Source organism: Platalea leucorodia (genome assembly GCF_965183815.1).
Source record: "Platalea leucorodia genome assembly, chromosome: 12".
NCBI lineage: Eukaryota > Metazoa > Chordata > Aves > Pelecaniformes > Threskiornithidae > Platalea > Platalea leucorodia.
The window spans coordinates 7562856-7581527 of NC_138834.1; the positions used below are offsets into that span (position 1 = coordinate 7562856).

The following is an 18672-nucleotide window of genomic DNA, read 5'->3' on the forward strand; positions in this document are numbered from 1 at the left end:
GAAAACGTGAAATCAGAATGATTTGCTGTCTGTTTTGTTTCAGTGGAAAGCTGGTTTCACCAAAATGGAAAAACTTTAAAGGCTTGAAACTTCAGTGGAGAGATAAAATCCGTCTCAATAACGCCATCTGGAGGGCATGGTACATGCAGTGTAAGTATCATGGCTTGCTATAAAAGATTTTCCAAGAGACGTATGTAAGAAGCAAGAAAGAACTGAAATTACTGTCTAATGAAAAGCTCAGAAATCTGCTGAAGGCCCATATGTCTCAGAAGCTGTCACGGCAGTGCCTTTGGATCAGTGCTTTCTTAGAGATGTCCACACAGAGGCTGTAGTGGGCGGTCCAAGCACAGCCTGAGATTTCCCCATTTGCTGTTGGCTATCTGGAAGGAGCCCTGGCTAGATCATTTTTTGCATCTTTCCATTGAAGTGACAGGGCTCTCTGCAGAGCCGGCATGTGCTGAGCACTCAGATTTTCATTCTTGTTTCAGACCTGGAGAAGCGCAAGAATCCAGTGTGCCATTTTGTGACCCCACTGGACGGCTCTGTTGATGTAGATGAACATCGTCGGCCAGAGGTATGTAAAACCTGAGGAACAGATTAATGAGCTCTAGAGTTTATAAAAAGATTTTCTTGTCTGCTAGATATGAAAGCAACACAGCAATTGTTTGCTCTGCTGTCTTTATTTAGAAGGAATCATTAATATAAGTCAAGTGTGCTGTTGAACCCATTTTTGTAAGTTTATCATATTAAGATGATCAAGGTGCAACCAGAAGGACATTTATTATCTATGTAACTTATGTCTATGTTCTAGTTTAGTGAAACATAAGGCATAGAAGTGCAACTTTAATAGCTAAGATTTTGACAACCATTGCTTTCTTCTGGCTGGAAATTGCTGAAGTCAGTGGGAAATCAGTTATGACTGTTTCCAGGATTGAATCTGAGTGACCCTGTGAGAGTTTTCTGTATCTTATGCAATTGATGAGGTGTGATTTCTAGACAACAAGCAATTTCTCTGTCAAGATAGCTTCACAAAAAGAGTGGTTATGAGTTCACTTACTTTCATTTTGTGCTCTTGTAAATGTAAATGAAAACTAACGTCTGCCCTCTGGCTCTGTGCAGAAAACCAGTGAGGCAATATGTGGCTCTCTCTATACTGCATAACTCTAGAATAATTTATAACTTGGAGGAGTTCCAGATGAGCTCGTACAACTGTCTCAGGTTTTTGAAAGAACAGTGTTGATGTTTGCATTGAAAGATGACCCTAGAACACAAGAAAGTTGTGTTAAGGCTCTCGTTGGTCTGCTCTTCCAACTTATGCACTGCTATCTGTGATGCATTAAAGACTCGCATTGTTCTGATCCTTTTGTTGCTATTAGTGTGTGGCCTGCGAGGTCATGCTTCTCCCAGAGCTGGACATCAGATTTCTATTGCTTTGTGTCATTCTTAACAGCTTTTGTGTATGTGTGTGCATCTTCATGTAACCTTGTGAAATTCCTTTTGCTTGTTTTCTGTAGAACAGTGTCGTATGCTTTACACGTTATATTTTAGTAAAGTAATTTTAAAGTTTGGGGTTTTTTTGCCATTTCTTAACTATTGGTTATGGTTGAGCTGATGTGGGAGATGCTGACAGTGCAGTCAGACATCATCTCTTGTTTGTTTATTGTGGGAAAGATGAAGTTAGTACTGTCAGATTTGCTCAGTGATAGCTGAACTCTGGGACAGTGTGGGCTGCTTTTACATGAGCTCAAATAGAATTAGTATGCTTTCTTTTGCATTTTTTCTGCCTGAATATTTGCTTGGAAATTTATTGAACGTTCAGCCGTTACGTAATTCCATGTAATTCATGGTATGTGTTTGTGTTCTCAGGCCATTGCAACAGAAGGGAAATACTGGAAACGAAGAATTGAAATAGTCATCAGGGAATACCACAAGTGGAGAACATACTTCAAGAAAAGGGTCTGTTGGTTTACACAGTGAAAGTAGCTTACTTGAACTTGGTCAGTATGTTGTTGCTTTTTGAGTTTTGATGTCACTTTTGCTAGCATGCAAGAATACTTAAAAAAGATGATAAGCAGGCATACTCATCTGATTAGTCCCACTGAACTAAAAATTATTGTACAGGGACTAATTGTGCATGATTGGGTCTTAAAAGTTTTGCAAAATGAGGTCGTCTCCTGGCATATACAGGACCTGTTCTGACTTTAACATCTGTTTTGTTCTCCTTTTGCAGTTACAGAAACATAAAGATGAAGATCTTTCAAGTTTGGTCAGGGTAAGTAATATCACTGATAAGTGGCAGCATTTATGCTGGTAGAAGCTGCAATAAGTAACAAAGCTGTAACAAGCAGTAGCTTGCATTGATTAAAATCTAAAGATGAGCATCTTGCCTAAGCCTTAATTAGGGTTAGACACCTTAATGTTTCTGTGCCTTAAAGAGCAATGTAAGACTTGTAGCTTAAATTGGATGGAGGAGAGGTTGAATGTAAAGTGCTGTGACAGAAGAAATGAGAATTAGTATTGGGTGCCCAGAAATACCAATCTCTTTGAGGGCTGGCGCATTGTTTCATCTTGTTACTGAGTCGTAGCTGGCGCTACTGCCTTGCTTGTGTAACTGGATCTGTGAAGATGTGTGTGCTACATGTTGCAGATCTTCCTGCTGCCCACAACATGGGCAAATAATGTGCCGGGATCCTAAAAAAGGCAAAATGTTTAAAGGAACAATGGTATTGCTATTTAGTATGCTCCCTAAAGCCCTGCAACCTACTTTGGACGTATAACTGATCCTCAGAAGCACTGTTCTGATTTTTTTTTTTCTTTTTGGAGCTACGCATAAATCTGTATCTGTTCCAGTTTCACAGAACTCTCAGCTGTTTTGGCCATGAGCTCCAATGCACCATCATGGTATGTTGGTGTAGTTGCAACTACATGTTGGCTCAGCCACAAAACCTGACTGTGTGTGCTTTTAGTCTGCAGCAAATGCAAGGCAATGCAATTTAGCTTAGCCTGTAGTGAAGGATGGGTAAGCCAAGTCACATTATGTTGTATTTTTCACGGGCTAAAAGTGGCCACAAGAATGTTAACATATCTTGTGCAAAGTCAGATTACAATTACACTTAACTACATTTCAGAGATTCAGATATGCTTCAAGATAGGAGTTGTTTGCTTTGAGTTTTTGCTGTGCATGTTATTTTAAAATCTTTATTCAAACCAAGGGATTGTTAAACTGCAAAAATATACGTGTAATCAATGAAACTAGAAAGTGGTGATGAAGTTACTTTGTCTTATGTCCTTCTAGTCAACATTCAGTTTTCGGGCAAAAACCTTTCCCAGAGTATTGTGGTATTTTACTGAAGTTTTCTGTTGTTGCTCAAATCAATGAGCTGAAGTTGTTGCTGTGTTGGAAGTACCACTCATCAGATGTTTCAGTCCATCTGAATGGCTCCTAAAGGAGAGTTTCTTTCTCTAAAAATGTGAAAAATGAAGACTGTTTTTATATATCTGCACTTGACTGCTTTAGCATTGTCTAGGCAGCCTGACTTTTCTTCCTTTCCTTTGGCAGGATGATGATGTGGTTCTCTGGCAAAAAAGAAGGTATGGCAGAGAGACCCCTGTCCCTATGGAGGAAGGCAGCCTCTTGGATGCAGATATGCTTATGTCCGAGTTCACCGACACGCTGTTCTCCACACTGTCTTCACATCAGCTGGTTTCCTGGCCAAATTCCAGGGACATAGGTATTTGTTGGCTGTTAGCTATGTTGATTTTACAATGGGAACCTCTGGGAGAAGTCTGGTTTGTTGCTTTGCTGCTTTTCTAGTCTAGCCTAAGACATTTTTCTTACTTTGCTGATACAGATAAAAATAGGTCAGAGAATGTAGCTGTCTAATGCTTTATAGGTTATGAAATCCTAGTTATTCATCTAAATTTAATTTCTCTCTTAGCTTCTTGCATGCTGCTCCTGGCATTGTCCTCTGTTGCTCTGAATAAATCTGTAATAAGCAGTATTTACCTTTATCAGTGATGAAGGCATTGTTATTTATCTCAAAGCATATATATGTGTGTATGTGTGTGTATTTTTAAGAGAATGCCTATGTATTTTTCTTTGTATATTTCCCTTAGAACAAGCGCAAGTCACATCTCCTGTAAAAACAATCCCAAGAACTACACAGTTCTGTCGAATGCTCTCTAACTGAAGGCACTGACTGTCTAATGGGACAGCAGATGTCCACTATGCATCATCCTTGCTGCATGGATGTCTAAACTGTCAGAGCAACTCCAGAGCAACTGTGGTTTACATGAAGTGTACTTGAGGCAAAATGAAATGGATAATGGTTTATTTTAAAATACTGTGCTATGAGCTGTGGTGGTTCAGGTTGTGCTTCCCAGAAAGTTTATGTATTGTGCAGCAGGGGCAGGACAGGAGGTTTGGGAGCAGCAGGCATCCAAGCTTGGCAATCCCCGGTTGTTAGTTAGAGCCTTCAGGTTTCACCTCTTCCATTTTACTAGTTGAAAGTTTCTTTCCCCAATGGTTTTGATTTCAGAACTGTGCTGTAGTTCTGAAGAAAAGCAGGTGCTCAGTTCATTTCAGCAGCAGTTTTTCTGTGAACATCCTGGCCAAGCCTGGCTGTCGAGTGTGTGTTGGTGTTTAGCCAAATGCTATATTCCTACTGCTGTTACTGTGTGAGTGATGTGAAGCTCATGTAATCTGTCTCTTGAATTTTCCAGCACACTTAGGAAATGCTGACATGATTCAACCAGGGCTTATTCCTCTCCAGCCAAATTTTGATTTTATGGATACTTTTGAGCCTTTTCAGGGTAAGAATCAGATATATAGTCAATTAATTTCTTTAAAATTGCAGTGATTTATGAACTAGTTTTTAACAGAAGATTAGACATTGCAGATATCTACTCTCTTTAGAAGGCAAGAGATTTGAATGAAAGGTGAAGAACACTTGATATATGTTTTAGTTGTTCATTATTTCAAGCAGATGCATACGTGGGTAGACTCCCTTGTTACTGTGACCCTGGTCCTTTACTTACCTGGGTTTGAGAGTCACTTTAGGATTGTTTATTCCAAGGTTTGAATTTGGTTGTTAATTTGCCTTTCAAAAGAAGAGCATTTAGACCTTAAGCCATTGAGTAATTAAAGATAGAACATCAGATGTGGACAGGAGAACTCACAGAATCACTAAGGCTTTCCCATGTAACACTCCTTAGTGATGAAGTGATTTAACACTTTGTTTGCCTTGGAACATTTTCTGGTACTCTCAAGAATTACATATGATATTAAACTACTACTGACAACTTTGATGATTACAGAAGTCAAACTGATGGTCATGGAAGTCAAAAGTCACATCTGCTTGCTGGGCCTGCATGCAGTCTGCATCAGATAACTGAATTTTGTGGGACTGCATTGAGAATCAGGTCTGGCTATCTGTGTGTAGGTGTTGTGGTTTAACCCCAGTCGGCAACTAAACACCACACAGCTGCTTGCTCACCCTCCCCCCGCCCCAGTGGGATGGGGGAGAGAACTGGGGAAAAAAAAAAGTAAAACCCATGGGTTGAGATAAAGACAGTTTATAGGACAGCAGAGGAAGAAAAAAAGAAAAAAAGAGAATATACATAGCAAGTGATGCACAATTACAGTTGCTCACCACCCACTGACTGATGCTCAGCCTGTCCCCGAGCAGCGACCACTGCCCCCTGGCCAACTCCCCCCAGTTTATATACTGGGCATGACATCATATGGTATGGAACTGCCCTGTGGCCAGTTTGGGTCAGCTGTCCTGGCTGTGCCCCCTCCCAGCTTCTTGTGCACTAGGCAGAGCACGGGAAGCTGAAAAGTCCTTGACCGGTATAAACACTACCTAGCAACAAACTAAAACATCAGTGTGTTATCAACATTATTCTCATACTAAATCCAAAACACAGCACTATACCAGCTACTAGGAAGAAAACTAACTCTATCCCAGCTGAAACCAGGACAGTAGGTGAACCTTAACGAGCAGACTGATTTTTGTATTGTCCTCAGCTTGCATGAAAGTTGAAGAAGACTCCCCTGAAGAGATCAGTTCCTCTGGAAGACAACAATTCATTGCTCAGTCAGCAGCAGTTGTATGAAGCAAAAATCTTGTGGTTTCATTATTTGCTAAATAATATTTATATTCCGTTGAATTTTAGTATCTAGCAATGCTGTACCTTGCGTATGAAAAGTAGAAAATTAATAGGTGACTTTTCATATTTCAGATTTATTCACACCTAGTCGTTCCAGTAATTATTTCCCTTCTGTGTCTGCTGTCAGCTCAGCTACAACAGACAGCAGCAGCCATTCTTCCCAGGTAAGAGAGGTTCTCAGTGTTTAAAACAGCCTCATCTCAGACATGTATGTGCTATGAAGACTCTCAGACATGAGCCATGTCCTTCTCTGAAGTTCAGACAAGAGTTTCAGGGGTCATGTCTGAATCTGTAATATTTTTCTTTTCTGTCAGTCTCCTGTCCTGCCGTCAGGTTCATTGCCCAACACACTTCCAGCAGGGAACATCAGTGATGGACTGATTGCTTCCTCAGTACCTGCTCCTGTCATTCCTGATGTTGGCACTGAACAGTGTTCCAGCATTAGAAGCGGGGGATCTTTCATCCAGCCAGCGGACTTCACTCCTGACTCGTCTCTCAGCGGGCCACAAACTTTTATGCCAATGTTTCAGACACCCTTGCCACTGCTTCAGCCTGCGACACAACAGCACCAGTCCCCGTTGCCTGCAGTGCCTCTGAATTCTAGCTTGAGCTCTCCACCAGCTGCGTTTGCTGCACCAGAAACCCAGAAGTTTGGCCTCTGTGAATCTACAGTTATCACCCACACAGCCTCTGCTACGTTGACCCACAACGCCCCTGCCACCACCTTCAGCCAGAGCCAGAACCTTGTCCTGGCAACGCAGCAGCCAGGTGCAGGAGTGCCTTGTAACCTGGCTTTCCAGACTACTGTCCTGCAGGGACAGCCCCGGCCCCAGCTGCAGTCCCAACTGACATTTGCACTCCCCAAAGCTGTTCCTTTGGCCAGTGCTGGGACAAGGCCCAAACAGTCACAAAAAGTAGTGCCTGCTCCGAAGCCTGAAACAGTGTCCTTATTGTTAAAGAATGCCTTCATCACCCCAGGTGAGAAGCAGTGGTGGGGCGATGTTTTTCTTTTCTGCGTGGGACTAGCAGGAGGGAGAGACCTTCTTCCTCTTTTGGGTTTACATCATAAGTAAAAATATAGCTTCCTGAGGGTGTCCAAGGGAGCCTGAACCCACCGGTGTGTGGCTACACTGTTCAATGGGATGCTCTGGACCGCTACGAGGATTGGAAGCGGTTTGGTTGTGAGCGTGAAAAGCCGACCTTCCAAAGGGGGTATCTCCTTGTAAAATCTGTGCTGGGCTGTATAGATGCACCAGCGCATGGGGTGAGTAGAGCTCTGTGCTCCTACCCCATTTGATGTTTAATGCTGTTCTGATTAACTCTGCCCCTCAGAGCATTCAACCACGGTAGAGCGGGAGATGGTAGGGAGATAGTGTGGGATGGAGAATGGCAGATCTGTCCCTGTCATTGACTCATCTGGTTGTGCTGTACAAGTCACTACGCCTACCTGTGCATCATCGCACTCTGTAATACCAGGGTACTGGTGTGCATCCTTTGGTAATACTTTGGATGTATGCTGAGGTTCGTCTTAGTGTGCCTGAAACTCTTTGAGACTAAGTACAGTGTTGGCTAGGGAGCAGCTGTTGAAATGGATCACAGCGTCGGTCCAGATGGAAGCATGGGAGTGTGCCTCTCATCTACCATCAGTGCTCCCTGGAAGGACCAGGGTGATGAGAATCACTCCTTCCAGTGAGGAAGGACTAAGAACAGGCAGGGGGAGCTGGAGATCTTTGTCTCAAGCAATCTACAGACTTGAGATGCTGTCAGGAGCACGTGGTTTTCAGCTCAGAGTGCCTAATCGATATGCTGGGACCTCCGCATTGGGTATGATTTGGAGCCGTTGACACTGCACAAGGCTAAGAATAGCAAGTGTGAGCAGAGAGAGTTTTGCTTTTGGTGGTTCTTGTGGGAAAGCTCAAGACTAGAGCAGGACAGGCGGGACACTTTTTCTTGGGATTATTGCGCACTGTTTTTAGACTTTTGCTGGCTGGGGGCCAAGTGACTTCAGCCACCTGAAATGTGCAACAATAATCCAAGAAAAACCCTGCCTGGAGGAGTATTCTTAAACAGGCTTTACTACGGAGTAGGTGTGTCTACCAGGGCCTGGCATTGTGGTTACCCAGCAAAAAAAAAAAAAAATATTGCTGTTCAGGAGTAGAACAGACTCAGGGATCTAATTCTAGCATGTCACTGGGAACAAGTTGGTCCATGATTAATAGCACTAGGGTGTTAATGGCAGTGTTTCTGTTTATAGCACGTTATAAAGCAAGAGGCCATGTACCTTCAGCAGTCAAGACACACACTTCTCACCAAGTAAAGCATTTTAGGCAGCTCTCATTTTCAGAAAGCCTTTGCTCCTAGCTTTCTTAGTGCTTCCTGGGTTCTTCCTCACCCCGTGTATCACTTTCCCAATGCTTCATAAGTTCCTTCTAGACCATCACAACAAATGGCTTTGTTTCTCATCGAGGTTTAAAGTTGTTGCTGTTTTTCATTCCTGGTAGTGGCATATGTTCAGGGATCACAGTGCTGCTAAACTACTGGGGCACCAAGCTCCCAGGTCCAATCCAAGATTTTGTGAAGACTGGAGCTTTATTTTTGGCAATAGAATAAACATTAGCACTGGTAACTGAGGCATTTATGCCTGTCATTTGTGTTCAGGACAAACAAATCATCTCATGACTATAAAGCAAATTGCAAAAAGAAACAGATGTATAACATTTACTGCCCTGTGATATAAGGACTCAAAAATCTCCACAGATTGTCTCATCAGGTACAAGACTTCACATGGGAAAGACTTCTGCTATCACCGCTTCAGGATAAATGTTCTGATTTTGAGAGGAAAGTCTACAAAAGATGCATGTATAGGATAGAAACATGAAAAATGTAAAGGGGCATCTAAATATGTGCTGATTGTTACAGTTACCCAAATGTGGAAGTCAGAAATACCAAGTTTGTGCAGCAGCATTAATGCAGTGGTAAGAGTAGGCTCTTTAGCTCAATAGAGATGTCATAAGTCTGGCTGAACATCAGTGAACAGTGGAAGGGCTGTGATTCCAGCTTTATACGTGGGAATGCTCAGACAAAGAATGAACTCTCTGTATCAGAGTGACAGTGCTCTCTGCCAGATATACCCATGCAAGGGCTGACACAAGATTTATGCAATCCACAGGCCTTTCTAAAACAGGCTATGCAGAAACTTTAGTTGATTCAAAACACAGTTGTTGGTCACAAACGACACAGTAGGGGAGAGGACATTAGATATCCTGCTCTGTCTCCCTCTTCTCTGTGTGTGTCCTTCAATATCCTGATGCTAAACTGCAGAGGGGTAGGTTGCCAGTGACTTGAGGTATTGTGACACTCTTCATACATCATGACTTTATTAGTACAAAGGAGAGCTGAAGCCAGTACAGGCTAGAATGAAACTGTAAGTTTGGGTTAGTTTTCTCAAAAAGCATATAGAAGCTGTGTCTTTGCATGATTCTTCCCTTAGTAATAATATAGGATGGCTAGTCATGTTCTCTCTAAAGTCTGGGCAAGAACAATGTCAGCATTAATGCCATGTCAATAACCATACATCTGCATTGGTTAAATTGAGACCTTAACAGATGTATGTTAGACTAGAATACTGTAGTGGTGAAAAAAAACTTTAGAGCAAGGATCCTGATTCTTGTCATGGGGGCAAGCCTCCTGTACAGACGTTTCTGAGAATTTTTTGTAACTTTCTCCGTGGAGACAATTGCTGCTATTCACAATTATCTCTAGCTGTCTAACACTGCAGAACTCCTGGTTCTTTAGCCTATTTTCTTGAATTTTGGTGCTGATTCCCAATCACATTTGTTTGTCTTGTGCTTGTGTGTCATGTAAAGCAACTGTAAAAGCAGATAGTGAAAGAAGCCAGTAGAATGAAGTGGTGAGGAAGAGAATTTAATATATATATACAAGGAAGCATGAAGTACTGAATGTGCATCCTTCAGTTGGTTTCTGGCATTGACCCTTTCTGGGTCAGCAGAGCAAGCCTGAGATCCAAGAATTGTGATGTGAGAGGAGAGGTGAAGATGATCCTCCTTCTGTGAAACCCAGCTCTGATAGAACGAAGACACTTTGCACCTCTCTGATTTAGTAGGTACCTCTGTAAGTTCACCTTGAAACAGTGACAGTGATGCTAGAAGCCTCAGAAATAACTGGTGTGTTAGAGTCCTTTGTACTGGATTCAGGGGATTGAGATTATCAGAAAACTGGTAGCACTTTGTATTGCAGTGAAATAGATGCCCATTAATCCATTCCCCTGTTCAATGACAAGTTATTTCATACAAAATAATCTCCAGCTTTTTTTTTTGTCTCATTAACTATTCTAACTTGTGTTCTTCAGCTGCCTTTCAGGGACAGTCCAGAGCTGTGATTGTAACTCCAGCACCTTTAAAAAGAGAGGGGATTTTGACGCCAGCCACGTCTCAGTCTAATGTTGCAATTGCACCAGCTGGAATTGTCAGAGTAAGGAGAAGAAAAAAAAAATATATTTGTTTTTTAGGCCTGTTATTTTAAGTAGTTAGAGCTCTAAATGTGCTCAGGAGGGTAACTAGTCCACTAAATCTCGCATGTTACCCAGCATATGCATTTGTGCATTCAGCATTATGTTTGCTTATTTTTCATTTAGCTACTTCTGTGGGCCTGGGAGCACTATCTAGTCTTCACAGACTGTCTTGCACAACAGTAAGATTACAAAGAGGCATGTATATACAGTACTATAATGGGGATGGTTTGTCCTTTTTATTAATTGTGCAGAAGCTAGAAGGAGCCCAGGATGCTCATCTTTCCATTTACATATTGGAAAGCATGCCTTGAGTATATGAGTGGGTTTCCCAATATGTTGTACGCAGGAAGATGGAAGTTGTTTTTAGTATATTATGCTGTTGATGTGTTATAATACTGCTTTAAGTTATGAAAGGATATTGGTCTCCTGCCAGAAGTCTGACTTCAGTGCCTGCCAATTTTTTGTATATTAGCCTTTGTTTCATGTCATCAGATTGTTGATCATGTATTAATTTGCTACTTATAGTGAAGGCAAGGTAACAAATCTCTCTTTCTTTCTCTCTCTCTCCCCCCCCCCTTCCTCCTTTCTCTCGTCCCTTCTCTCCCTCTGCCCCCATCCCCCCCTTCCTGCTCTCTTTCTTTCTCTCTGTTTTCCTCTGTGCTATTTCTATGCTATTCCCAGGCTCCCGGGGTGACGGAGTTCCGTAGTAACATTCTGGTTGGTCCAGCACAGCGAGCACCAAGTAGTCAACAAACTCAGTCCACAGTCTCACATCTCTTCTCTCCTAGTGTAGTCCAGGATGTGTTGGTGAAAGCAGAGCAAATCCCTTCCCACAGTAGCAGTTCACAAGTTCCCTCACCTACACCTAGTAAGTTAGAAAGCTGTAAGCATTCTCTCTCCCCCCTACACATGTAAGTGTGTTTCCCTTGGTTAGGCAGGGTGTAAATGGGCCTTGAGGATCCCTGAATAATTTTTTTGAAGGAAAAGCTTTTTAGGCCCTTCTACCCTGCAGTTCGGTTGCATCCAGTTGTTTGCAATTTTTGTCTCAAACTACTGTGCAGCATTCCCACAAAGTGCGATTTTGTGCTTCCTGTAAGTGGCTCCTTTCTAAAAGGATGTACTGTCATAGTCACCAAGAAATTAAACCCATTTGAAAGGCATCTGTGTAGAAAGTGCTGAATAGGTTTGTTGTTCAGTATCATAACTATAATTTTGATTGGAGGATCTCAGACACAATCCTTGTTAACAGTAGGTAAGTGCAAAGACTCCTTTTGCATGCGTGTTGATAGAGCAGTATCTGGGCCGGTTTTGGAGGCATACGCTGATTTTGCTGGTAAACGGCTTGTAAGTGTTACTGTCTTGTCCCAGGCCGCTAGAGCCTCAAATGGGGGAGTCTAGCAGGACAATGGAATTGCAGCCTACATGTTCAACATGCCTTTGCTGAAGTGTGTGTGTGTGAGGGGAGTATTACATATTGCTATTTGGGATGTATTACCCTTGTGCCGTGGAATACTAAGTCTTCCCAGCAATCTGGATGTTTTCTAGCATGTGGTTGCTGCATCAATGAATATAATTTGGTTGCCGACTGCATTTCAGTTCAATTCTGAATAGAAACTTCTCAGCAGTTACATTTGCTACAGAAAGTTGTTTGTTAATGTGACTTGTCTTTCTTCCTTTATGAAGGCCGAGACTGTCAGAATTCAGGCCAAGCTTCTCCCTGCACCTCTGAGCAGAGCCCCAGTCCACAGTCTCCCCAGAACAGCTGCTCAGGAAAACCTGCCACTGACCCTAATATGGCTGCATTAAAGGTGTGTGTCCTTTCCTTTGAGGTGCTTTTCTTCTTTGCCTTTGTAGCTACTTTTCTGCTCTGATGTCTGAGCATGGACTAGAGAGTAAGTTGTGCTTCCGCAACGGTGGAGTATTTGTGCCTTAAGCTTAGCTTGCACCGCATCTGTGCTGCTCTGTTCAGTTTAAAATGCCAGACTTCAATAATCTGCTCTGCTCCTCAGGGTTGTGTCACCAGAGGGGCCAGGCTTAACTGTACCTCTGCAGGTCCTTATGGTCATAACAGCAGTTCCTACTGTGGCTCACAGGAGTGTTATGACAGGTCTCAGTTTACTTGGTCAAAGGTTTCAGGCTTAGTTTTCTAAACCGTGGCTTTTTGCCATTGTTCTGTTGGGGATCTTCAGGTCTGCAGGGCTCTGGCCATCGCTGGAGGGGGAGTTCTTGACCTGCTGAGTTACTTACATGTCTCCAGTGATGCTATGCTGCTCCACAGAGAAGCAGCTCCACAGACTCTACAAGTTACAGCTGTAAAACACTTCGAGAATTACTGGGGTAAGAACTCGGCGGTCTAGCGATAGCATCTGAAAGCTGGCTGTACCTCATACACAAGCTGACCTTGTCAGAACACTTTCTGTGATGTTATGAGAAGCTTCTCTGCAAAAACAGCTGATGCAGGAAAATCAACTCTGACCTCCTCGTTCTGTTGTGAAAGGGAGTGTTACTTAACCATTTTGCAAGTGCCAGCCTCTTTTTAGCTTCTCTGTCTTTGTCTACCCTATGAGTTGATGTCAGCTTGATTACTCTCAGGGCAGAAGGGTAAGTTTAAACACTTGCAGGCTGTGATTGCACTCAGTTCTAGCTCTGTTGCAGAGGAGAATCAGAACTGCTGCTTGTTGAGCACGCTGCAAGTTACTCATAAAAGTCTGCAGTTCTTTGGCATAAATGCTCACGATCAGTAGTTGCAGCCTGTTCTTGCTGGTAGAGAGCAAGTTAACAAAGGAACAAATCATTAGGACTGGCCGATGGTGGAGAAGTGGCCACTAGATGGAGGAGTGTTCTTAAAAGTAAGGGCACTGCAAAGAGATAGGCTTTATAGCCATTTAAACTCACCTGCTTTGACAGGAATTGCTTGGTGTGTGTGCTGTCAGTAACTCTTTTGTAAGACAAGAGAGAAACAGTGATGTTTGCTCGTCTCTAGATGTATGTTCTTTTGCTCCTCTGCATTGTTAGTTAGACTAAACTCTGTATTGCTGGGTAACATTGTTTTTTCAGTTTGGCAAAGCATAGAAGATGCTGGAAATACCAGATCTGCTCTTGAACCTGCGTTTTCTGTGGTTTTGGGCAGCCGTTTCACTGCTTTATTACATTGTTTTCCTTCATTATAAAATGGGGTGATGGTGAGCTACGACCGGAAAGCCTAGCTCTGCCGAGAATGCGTTCTCAAAGTGCAAACTCCTTTTCTTTCAAGGGTTTTGGTGGAAACAACTTCTAAGTTTTTAGTGCTACAAATGAACATGTTAATTCCTGACAAAGCCTTTATCCTCAGGATAGGCCAGGGTTGTGGATTCTTTTTTTTTTTTTTTTAATTTTGCCAGGCTGCCTGTTTACATCAGTAGACATTATGTATGTATTAGGAATAAATAATATGGACTGTTTTAAACTTAAAGGCTTCAACAAGATCCTAATAAATTACATGCCTCAAAAATTGGAATTTGACTTCAGAAAAGGAAATTGTGTAACAGTCTTAAATAGGAATTTTTGCTTTAGGAAGAAAACCTTACAAGGTTTGGAATTGAATTTAATACACTGGACACTTCTTTTTAATAACTTAAATCATTGTTTGCAAATTTATAGTCATGTGGCTTTGACTGGGAAGACTATGAATGGCACAACTCAAGAAAAGTGACACTGTGAATTTGAATAGCTGAAATAGTCGTAGCAGTAGAACGGTAAAGGAGAACAGCGTAGACTGAGCTAATTTTATTTATGCAGAATCGAAGAATGAAGCATATTTCAGAACAAAAGCGAAGGTTTAATATCAAGATTGGTTTCAGTACTCTGAACAGCTTGGTTTCAGCCAACTCCAAGTCGGTAAGTAACTTGGCAGCACTAACAGTTTAATATGGAATATAAGAAACAGCCATTCTAAAAAGACTGTTAATAAATTTAATCTTTTCACTGTTGACCGAGAATGCCCGTCAGTCAGTGAAGATACTTGAACTGAGGGACTTGGGAAGGGAAGAGTGATAAATCCATGGCTTATAGTCAAAAGAGTGTGTGAAAGTGCTTAATCTTTTAGAGATTGTTCTTCTGATGCAGCTTCAAACGTTGAACAAGTCTTGTCTGATGAGATGCTGCAACTTTAAAGCCAACAGTCAAAGAAGAAAAACTGATCTTTGCAATCCTTGCTCTTGGGACTTCATTACTGAAGATTTTTGTCATGTTTGCAGCATAAGCTGACTTTGCATTTACTGTTATGTCACCTTTCTTCTGACATACTGGCTTTTCATACCCATTCTGGATGGGTTCTGGTCCCCATAGCTGGGCTTGAAAAAGCTATGGTCCAGCCAGTATTGAAAGCTTATTCTGTTTGAACTGTGAGCCAGCCAGAAGCCAGGTAGATGCTGTTGGTACGATGCTGGGCCTGGCTTAATATACCTTGACATTTGGCCTGAGCTGATATACCCATCTATGAGCACAGCTTGTTCGCTTAGGTTTCATGCCATGCTAACCACAGCTGTGCTGCGTTTGGTCAGCTGAGAGCGTGGCAGAGCAACCTTGTGTGCCTGCAAGTGCTGTTGAAACGTGTCAGTGAGCCAAAGGAAGAACAAAAAAGTCCAGTGAAATTTATAAAACTTCCTGCACGTCCCAGGTCTCTACCTCCCAGGAGGAGTCAGGAGCCTGGCCAGTTCAGATGGTTTTGAAAATCCCTCTAGGACTCTTTACATCTACTGTCACCCAGCTGCCTTTAAGAATTTGGCCCTGTGCCCACAGCCTTGCAAATATTCTCAGGGTTCCCCCCGGTCACCTGTCTTTTGTGCATAGATTTACAGAGAAAAAATTTCCCAGCTGACTTCTCATTGTCAAATGACTTTGTACAAATTAAGAACATATTCTGGCTACGCTAGTTAACTTAGTTCACTAAACTGAAATCAAAATGATTGAAACACAGACTTGTCTGCACAACAAAATTCTAAATGTCATTTAAATACCAGTACCTTTTGAAACATGGAAAATATGAAAGCTTATTGTGCAGCCTGTTGATTTGTTTACATAATTTTTATAGTTTTATACGTTTAGGTCATAAGCTGTCAGAATTTCACTTCCTGATTTGAATAGCCTATTTGAAAGATAATCAGTTTTGAAAACTCAGCTTTACTAAAATGTCTGATTATTTTATTTCTCAAGTACAGTTTTTTAATTCGTTCCTCAAAACCGAAGGGTATTTTAAAAAAGATCTGTGACATTGTTTCTGTCTCCTTTGGTGATAGCTAGGCTGTGATACCTTCCGTTTAAGAACTTCGGGTTTCCCAAACTAAATAATCTATATTGTTAACTTCAAACAATGCTTCTAACAGCACTATAAATCTGTCAGCAGATGTAGCATATCCTTCAGTACTTAAGAACTGTAAATATTTTTAAGAGGATAGGTAGTGAAATGAAACATTTTAAATTATTAAAATACTTCTTTCAACAAAGTAGCAAAAATGTAATTTGTGGAAGAAAACAACCACCGCAACCACATTTCTCTGTACTAGTGTGCAAACAGGAGTCAGAGAAATGAAGAGTTCAGTATTATCTTAAGTATTTCACTCTGCCTACCTGTGTGCTTTTGCACACAGTGAAGGAAACTAAAGAAAAGGTGCTGAAGTGCTTTTCTAGGTGTTACAGCAGGTTAGGGGCAAACTTTGTCTGTCTAGCTTTGTTCCAGAAAGTGAGCTCTATGTTTGTGTTTGGTCTAGATCAGCCATGCAATCACGCTCCAGAAAACAGTAGAATATATCGCTAAACTACAGCAGGAAAGAACACAGATGCAAGAGGAAACCAGGCGCCTTCGGGAAGAAATCGAGGAGCTAAACGCTACCATCATGTGAGATTTGGGGAGCTTTCTGTAATGAAGCAGAGCAGCTTGAATGTTGCTTTGGCTAACAACAGGGAATGTTTGCCTCAGATACCGTGCCAAACAACAGATGGGTATTGAACAAAAGTAGAGTTGCTACCAACTTCCGAACAAAAAGCATAGTTGCTGTGGGATGGGCATTGGTAGCATATCAATTGGTAGCATGCTCTGAGCATGAATGCACAACAGTGGCAGCATCAGAAAAGATGCATCACATCAGTTAGAATAATTCTGAGAAGAAGCCGGTGACGATGTTGTTTTTTTGTTTTTTTTTTTTTTTTTAAAGCTGTGCTCACTGGGTGATCAAACACTCTTACTCTTCATGATGGCTTTGCTGCAGTTTTCTTTCCAAATGCAGTCAATTTTTATATGAAAATATGGTTGAGTACATAAGCCACAGGACTTGGAATCAAGGAGCTTGCCACTGGCTGAACGTAACTCTGATAAGTCACTTCACCTTCCTGGTGCCTCAGTTTCCCCTGTGGGTTTACAATAGTTATGTACTATTGCAAAGCATGTCGAGAACCCCAGTGGTTTTTCTTCCATCTACAGAAGTGTTAGGCTTAGGCATTATGTTAGACTTATCAGAAAATCAAAATCTTTTTTTTTTATTTCTTTAAAAGTACAATGACGTCTGTTTGGTTTTATTTTATATTTTTCTGTTTCTTAAGAATCTCTGTAACATTTCCTTCTGTAACATTGCTCAGAAGTAACTCTGTAAATTTTTCCTTGACTCCTAATGTGCCTTTTTCTAATTGGATGCCAAAACCTACTTTGTTCTATGTTATACTTCTTACAAGCAACAAAACTGAAAACAAAAGAAGTGTGTAGCAGCTTGAGAAATCACTTTGCTGCGTGAATATAGACAAAATTGATGGGAAAACAGTATGTATTCCTGGCTATAACAATTACATTGGGGGGGGGGTGTCATGCACTGGGAAGCCACCTTGGTCAGGGATACTGGGGATACACACTGTTCTCCTGCTATAATTTAGTCTGGAAGAGAAGTGTGTCCTTCCTGGTGGGCATCCTGACCTCAGAACATCTTTTCAGTTCTTGTCAACAGCAGCTCCCTGCTACTGGGGTTCCCATAACATGGCAGAGATTTGACCACATGAGGAGGATGTTTGATGAGTATGTGAGAAGCAGGACCCTGCAGAACTGGAAGTTTTGGATTGTATCCTTTTGTATTAACCTGCTAAACTTGAAGTTTGGTACTGATATGTTTAGAGCTGAGAACTCTGGATTCTGATGCTGTGATTTTAAGCCAAGTTATTTAAATAACATATACCCTCAGTTTTCATTCACATCTGTATGTGGATATGAATCCTTGCCTTACGGGCTGTTGTGAGGCAGAACTTGTTCACCTTAAAGTATGGGAGGTAACTTGAAAGTAAAACGCAATACAAAGGAAAGGGTTTCTTGGTGGGTTATTATACTGCAAGAAATGTTTCATGGACTGCCTCTGTAACTGTAGCTCTTGTAGCCTTTTGGAAAAACTAAACAGAGAATAACAAAGATTTCAGGAAAAAAAATAATACAAACAATTACTGAAGCTGTTGCAATGGCAGTTTTAAAAACCTGCAAGTTTTTTTTTTGTCTTTTTTCTTTTTTTTTTTTGTTATTTTTCTGTTTGTCTTTTGTTACAATAGTGAATCAACTTAGTTTCTCTTTGTTTCTCCAATGCTAGCAGCTGTGCTTGTAAGCAAATGATAATGCAGGAGGTAGAAAGGCACAAACTAAATGAAACCAAGTTAGCTGCATTTGTGATGTGTTGTATAGACTTAACTAGTTTGGATCAAATATCATTAGCTTGAATCAGTTCAGGGATATTAGTAATTAGCAATGAGCAGCAGTGTTAACCTTCCCTTTTCCCATTAAACTTCATAGGTACATATAGCTATTTATATGCACTTTATATTTTGTATGTCTGTGTTCTGTGCTGGTTATTTCCCTCTACCTACCTGGATAATATGAGTATACATGTGCATGCTTGTGCACGCATGATGTACAGTATTTTTAATACTTTGATATGTGAAAATGCTTCCTCTGGTGTTTCCTGGTT

General features: G+C 41.4%; 1 protein-coding gene across 13 annotated transcripts in view; it reads left to right on the plus strand.

Annotated features, from left to right (window-relative positions):
- The window catches only part of MLXIP (MLX interacting protein), a 54421-nt gene that overhangs the window by 27396 nt on the left and 8353 nt on the right, over positions 1–18672 (plus strand). For 4 of the 13 annotated variants that reach the window (XR_014229547.1, XR_014229548.1, XM_082324873.1 and 1 more), the window contains exons 2-16: positions 44–150; positions 489–574; positions 1867–1956; positions 2231–2272; positions 2824–2901; positions 3560–3731; positions 4723–4812; positions 6244–6335; positions 6486–7149; positions 10541–10662; positions 11384–11570; positions 12386–12510; positions 14480–14578; positions 16450–16577; positions 17661–17784. Coding sequence is in view for 8 of the 13 variants with exons in the window: in XM_082324873.1 (XP_082180999.1) it covers positions 44–150; positions 489–574; positions 1867–1956; positions 2231–2272; positions 2824–2901; positions 3560–3731; positions 4723–4812; positions 6244–6335; positions 6486–7149; positions 10541–10662; positions 11384–11570; positions 12386–12510; positions 14480–14578; positions 16450–16577; positions 17661–17784 (2206 nt within the window). In the remaining 5 variants the exon portion in view is untranslated. The other 9 variants (XR_014229549.1, XR_014229550.1, XM_082324876.1 and 6 more) reach the window with 9 other exon arrangements.